The 6,886-nt window shown below is 46.9% G+C and overlaps 1 protein-coding gene across 1 annotated transcript; it reads left to right on the top strand.

Moving 5' to 3' along the window:
* The first annotated feature begins 4,837 nt into the window (after window positions 1-4,837).
* On the top strand, window positions 4,838-5,821 carry LOC112954248 (mas-related G-protein coupled receptor member H-like). The gene has a single exon (XM_026047388.1). It carries the CDS (start codon window positions 4,838-4,840, stop codon window positions 5,819-5,821), a length of 984 nt encoding a protein of 327 aa, XP_025903173.1.
* The last annotated feature ends 1,065 nt before the right edge of the window (window positions 5,822-6,886 follow it).

Genomic DNA, 6,886 nt, shown 5'->3' with positions numbered 1-6,886 from the left:
ACCTTTTTACACATATTGTGAAAGGGAGACCCAAGAACATTCATATCATGGCTGATAATGTCTAAGGAGAATTACTGAGGCCTAGCACCCAGAGTGTGATCTGGCCTCAAATCTGCCTTTCCTATCCTTTGCAGAACACAGAAGCCATTTCTTTTTGGGAAGAAATTCTCAACATTGCATTCTGAGATTTCACAGGAATGGATTTTTTAAGGAATCATTCGGAGAAGAGATATCCTGCTCTGGAATAATCCCATTCCGGCTGATTCTGAAATTACAAGAAATAAAAAGCAGAATAGAGGGCAGTTTCTCTGAAATTTTCCCGCAGTCTCTACTGACTGCTCATTTATACACCTTCTTTATGACAGTATTTGGCTAGAGTACAAACACACCAAGGGCCTGACAGATGCCCACAAATTCCCACAGCATCCCTGAAAATGGAATCCCTGGCAGGTCATTTTCTCCCCACCTACTGTAAAAGTGACCACAGAAGTAGAGCATAATCAAACTGCCTCACAGCACAAAAGAGCCTCACTCTCATTTTCTCTTCATCCCATTCTCCTCAGCACGGGGAAAGCACTCATTCCTTTATATGGAATGGCTTTATAACACCACAGGAGATAGAAACCAAATCTGCACAATGCAAGATCTTCATTGTCTTCCTCACAGAACTTTCTCCCCATAAGATCCAATGGGATAAATTAGAAACCAAGAGAAAGAGAAGAGGGCTGATGCCAAGTCCCGGCTTCTCTGAGTGGTCATTTCAGATGCCCTGGAGCAGGAAGAGAAGCATTTCTGGGATAGGTTCAGCAGTTCCTTGCCATCATTAATGCTTTCAGATGTTCTCTGTCGCTACTGTTCCATTTTCACATCCTCTCTCACGGACACCCATGCACACACAATCACTATCTAGTTACCCCTCACCATCTACTGCTCCTCCATGTCTATAAAAAGCACTGCTTTCTTCTGTATCTTTTTTCACTCTGTTGTATTGTCTCACCCTGTCTTCCTGCTTCAACATGTCCCAACTTCTGCACGATTTTGCTTTCTCCATCTTGGATATTTCATGGTGATGTATCAGTTCATCATACTCTCCCTTCAAAACAACTCAAGACTGGCTCATTGGGCTAGTTACAACTGTGCAAAAGGCAGAGTCATCCTAAGCTGTCCTCGAGTTCATGGAGAGCTTCGGCCTCATCAGCTCTGCCTGTGGGATGGTGGGAAATGGCATGGTCTGTAGTACCTTGGCTTCCTCATTGGGAGAAACCATTTCATCCAGAACCTGGCCATCGCTGACTTTGGGTACTTGCATTGCCATCAGAATAGTTCATTACCTGATCCCAAAGGCAGCACCCAAAGAACTTGCCTGGCATCCTCTATGGGCTGCTCTGGTCCATCTCCCTGCTGTTGAACACGCCGGGCTACGTTTCTACAAGAGAGATATTGAGCATGTGTCCATAGAAGGGCAATGAAGCTGGTGAAGGGACAGGAGTACAGACCTTTCGAGTAGTGATTGAGGGAAATTAGATTATTTAGCTTGGAGAAGAGGAGGCTCAGCTATGACCTCACTGTTCTCTACAACTACCCGAAAAGAGGTTGTAGTGAGGTGAGGGTCGATTGCTTCTCCATAATAACTACTGAAAAGAGGACAAGAGGAAATAGCCTCAAGTTGTGCCAGAGGAAGTTCAGGTTAGGTTATTAGGAAAATCTTCTACATGGAAATAGTAGTCAAGGATTGGGACAGTCCAGCCAGAGTAGTGGTGGAGAAACGTGTAGAACAGGCACTTAGCGTCATGGTTTAGCAAGCATGGATTTGAATGTGTTTACAGTTGCACTTGATAATCCTGAAAATCTTTTCCAATCATAATGATCTTGTGATTCTATGATTTTTATGCTGTTTGCCCCTCCAGCAACTGCCACATACTCCTCATCACCACTAGAGTCCCATACTTCCTCTTTTGAACACCCCTCATACTGGTATTCAGCCTCATCCTCTTCCTCAAAGTCAAGTGTGGCTCCCAGCACCTCCAAACAAGGAAGCTCTTCATCATGATTATGTTCACTATCCTCTTCTTCCTCATTTTTAATGTTCCTCTGAGCATCCTGATCCTCTTTGACTTCGGGAGCTATAAATTTGTCTGCTTGACAATTCGTAGGCTTGATTGACCATCCACTCGCTGCAAGCTCTGCGGCCGTCGGGTCGTGTTGCCTGAGGACATAGAGATCACGCAGTTTAGATTAGCAGGCTTAATCTACACGCCACATACCCTGTATATACATATGTAGACACTATGCTGCACCCCAATACATTGCRTACAGTAATATCCTATGCTAAGATAGTAATATGCTAAGATTTGGGACAAGCTCAKCTYGGTGGTGGCCAGTGACAGGGCAAKGAGTAATGGGTATACTTTAAAAACACACCAAGTTTCCTCTCCAYGTGAGGAAGAACTTCTTTACTGAGAGGGTGACAGAGCCCTGGAAGAGGCTGCATGTTCTGMCAGGTTTGCAGCTCAAACCTGCATTTCCCAGGGACATCATGGGTGGAATTTGCCCCCTCAATATCCCTCAGGGCTTTTCACGAAGAAGTCACTCCGCACCAACTCAAATCGGGCAAAAATTAAGCTCATGAAGTGTGGTTGCATCTGAACRTGGAGTAAGTTTTAGGACATTCAGCGATGCTCATGACTTCTAATCTTCTCTGTATAGAGGAAATGACTCATGGAAGGAAACTTCTGAAGATAAACAGAATAGGAAAAAAAAAAACAGTTTTTAACTGACAGAGATTCCTATTTCAATAGATCATTCCTGCTCTGGTAATGAGATGAATATTAGCATCTAGTAATTGGGTGTTTTCTGCTCTACATGGATATGATGCATATTTGGCAATATATTTTCTCACTCTGAAAACTGCTTTAGCATGTTGCTTTAGGATGCGTTTGCCCAAAAGCTGTGATATGCATTAGAGGAGCAATACATACATCACCCATTTTGTGAGAAATTCCTGATTTGAGAAGAAGCGATAATCTCATCAACTCATCATACAATGTGTGGTACAGCCACCTATTTAAGATACTGTTAAAAAGAACCCTAAGTACAAGACAAATCACAGAGAAAAGAAATAAAGAGAAAACAAAAAGAAAATGAGGACTGGACCAGGCAATCTTTTTATGTAAGGCACAGGAAAAAAAAATTGGCTGAAAGATTCAATATGGGTAGAAAAAGGACAAAAAAAAAAAWATCATCTATTCCAAACCTCTGCTCAAGCAGGGTCACCTAAAGCACATTGCACAGGATAGCATCAAGGCAGGTTCTGAATATMTGAATCTATATTTTGAATATGAAAGGAGACTCCAAAACCTCTCTTGTTTTCCTTTCCACTCTGTCTTCCCAGTAGCTTCCATGAAGGTCACCTCTGCTTCCTGGCAGCTGAGAATTGATGCAGGGCTGAAATGGCATTGCTTTACTCGTCCAGCTCTCCATTTTCTGCATTCTTTACAGAATCTTTCCACGTTGCCCTTCTTTCCTTTTTCCCCAACCCTCTTCCACGGGATCAGGTGGTGCCCATCCCTTGTCCCTTCACCATGTCTCCTTCTCCAACATTCCCCATGCCAAAGTTTTCCATGCAGGTTGGTCATGAGGATGGCCGTGCAGTGTTATGATGGCAAGGATGCACATCTGAGAGGGATTTATGTACCCTTGTGTACCAGCAGACAACTTCCCTTGTGCTGAGGATGTGGTGATGCTGGGAAGCAACAGGAAAACGTGTTACTCTACCAGTCTGATCCCAAGGCTTCATTTCTTTTCACTTCGTGCATAAATAGTTTGGGAAGCATCGACCCTAATTGGCAGCACGACCTTTCCTCCACATCCAAAGACTTCTCATCAACTTTTGGTGACTATACACATGTTAGTTGTGAGCAACATGTTTAGCAGAATGAAAACAAAACAATTGTTTTTTCCACACCCCAAGGAAAATCACTATCTGGAGGCAAAGTGAGACAGGAGAGAACTGGGAATGTTTTACAGCATTGTTTATGTCATAGCTAATGGTGCTGCAGAAGAAGAGGGTGATGTGACCATTTTTTACTGACAAGATCTCCGGACCTAGGACATGTGAGAGGAAGCTGTCAGTGATGTGATGAGATTGTGAGGAAAAGTGATCTGTGGCCCATGGTTTTCACGTTGGGAGCCAGAGAGGAGGCAGAAGCAGAGTCGTGTGGCCCAAGCTGCTGTGACCTGCTTGTTTCTCCTGGGCGTGCTGGTGCTGTGGGTCCTCCTACAACCCACACGCTGGTGCCCACGGGGAGAGTGGCCATTTCCAAGGAGTAACAGGAGGTAAGAGTCTGGGGTGGTGGGTGGTGTTGGTCACCAGGCTCTTTCCTGGGGTGCAAGGCTTGGGTGGGAGGAAGGGAATCTTTGCTCAGTGGGGTTTTCTCCTTAGAACCCACTCCCACTCCAGGACAAGTTGGTAGCTCCCACATTCTCCCTTTCTCCAGGACCTCTCCCCATTGACATCCCCTATTTCCAGTGATTTCACCCCATCCCCACTGCTCTTTTTCTCTCTCTTTCTCCCAGATGTCCGTAGCCCCTAGACCTCCAGCCTGTCTCCACCTCTCCCTGCAACCCAAGGACGAGCTGCTTTAGGCTTCTCCTAATCACTCACAGCCGGAGTAGCTCTTCCTGCCCCAGCCCAGGACCTGGCGTGACGAGAGGTGGGAGGGAAGGCRAGTGCTAGGAGTGTTGATATCCCTGATCTCCTCTCTCCTTCCTGGTCTCTCCTAGGAGGTGGTGGCAGGGTGGAGAGGGACAAGGCGACACTCATAGCAGGGGCTTCAACATGGAGGACGCCAACACAACAGATCTTTCTCTGACCTCTTTGGACGCAGGATACACAAACTCCGTGGAAAATGCTACAGTTTCGTGCTTTGTGGGGCAGCCTGGATTACTGGTCTTTGCAGGGGTCTGCATGGCGATTTGTCTGTGTGGGTTGGGGGGCAATGGGATGGTTGTCTGGTTCTTGGGCTTTAATATGAGGAAGAACCCTTCCACTGTCTACATCCTGAACCTGGCTGTTGCTGACTTCTCTGTGCTTCTTTTGTCTTTTCTGATCATATTGGTAAATTTTTACGCCCAAGGAATTTGTTTTCATAACCAGAATGCCATTTTTGCCTTCTACMTTGGGGTGGATGTGCCGTACTACTTCTTTTACCTTACCAGCCTGGGTCTCCTGACAGCAATATGCACCGAGCGCTGTATTTCTGTCCTCTTCCCAATCTGGTACCGCTGCTCCCGCCCAAGGCATTTGTCAGGCATTGTGTGTTGCGTTCTTTGGGTTTCCTCTGTACTCTTCACTTTCTTAATTATTTCTAGCTGTGAGGATCCTCATGAACTAACCTGCGAGAAAGCATTTGAAGGCATAATGACTGCAGCCTTAATCATTTTCTCCTCGCTCCTGTTGTTTTCCAACCTGATCCTGTTCATCAAACTCCGATACGGCTCACGGAGGCGTCACCCTGGCAGACTCTTYGTTGCCATCTTACTCAACATTCTCTTCTTTTTCGTCTTTGGGCTTCCTTACAGTGTAGAGGTAATACTCCTTGTTTATCACTCGGGTGAATTATTACCTGAAAATCTGTCTTTCTTGCTGGCRTCTCTGAACAGCAGCATCAACCCCGTCATCTACTTCCTGGTCGGGAGCTACCGTCAGCGTCGGTTTGAGGTCTCTGTGAAAGTGGCCTTCCGCCGCGTGTTTGCAGAGAAAACAACGAGTGAGGAGGGCAGCCAGGACCTCAGAGATACCGTTGCAGAGAGCAGCATGTAGGTGCCTGCTGTCAAAGCAGGAGCAGAGGTGCTGAACTCCACAGGCAGCCCACGAGGAGATGGGGAGCGCTGGGCCATGCCTGGAGCCCCTCTTGCTGTCTGGGAGGCCTCCAAACCTGGGGGGCAGCACTGCTCTGCACGAGGAGCCTGGYACCAGCACAAGCACGCCAGCTTGGCAAAGTGCGGCTCTGCTGGACCTCGACCCCAAGCATGGCCTATATTCCCATTTGCAGCATCCACAATGCCTCTGCTCCATGCCTAATAAACTTTGTTGTTCTTCCACCAGCAAACTAGTCTTTGTGGTCTTCTTGGGGCTCAGCAGGCAGGGTCTGGGTCTCTTGCACTCATACGGCACGCTCAGCACCCCGTGGCTGTGATTTCCACGGGAAAACGACCAGATGCATGACAAAGTCCCCAGAGCTGTGTTTTCAACCTGCATCCAAGTCATGTCTTTTTTGGAAGAAACATTCCATCTTCCCTTCCTACAGAAGACCTCACTCAGAGGTCTTTTTCTTTGCCTGCCCTCTTTTCCTTTCCTCGTGCCTTTCCCACTTCTCCTATGGTGCTGCTGTGATGGGGCATGAGGCTGCATCATGTGTAGTGTGTGTGCGGTCTGTTGGGATCCCCACCATTCCCCTGGAGATGCCTAGTTATTCCCGAATGGCTTTGGGCCCTAACATCCAGCTCATGCTGAGGCCTGGTGCCTGCTCGGAACAGCAACCGTTATGCTAAAGCAGGTGCAGCACATATGTCACATACTCAAGGACAAAGCAGAATGAGGTCTACTATCCACGCAGTTTTATAMGTATCTTGATGTTAACACCTTGCAAGACCAAAGCTTTGGAGTTAGCAAATCCTTGCCCGGTGACTGGAATGGCTGGAACAACAAATCGGGATGGCATAGACCAAACTTTCCAACCTGGAAGGTAAAAATACGTCACCCTAACAGCTTTTAAGAGAGACTCACCAGCAGCYGGATGGTTGAGGTTCTCGTGCTTCCCAGGGCTATCCAAGGGACATCCACATGACGTCAAACATTTGCACAACAGAAAAGGATCTGGAGGTG

Source organism: Nothoprocta perdicaria, unplaced genomic scaffold (assembly GCF_003342845.1).
Source record: "Nothoprocta perdicaria isolate Ctin4 unplaced genomic scaffold, notPer1 scaffold_499, whole genome shotgun sequence".
NCBI lineage: Eukaryota > Metazoa > Chordata > Aves > Tinamiformes > Tinamidae > Nothoprocta > Nothoprocta perdicaria.
This window is presented reverse-complemented; position numbering and strand designations above follow the sequence as displayed.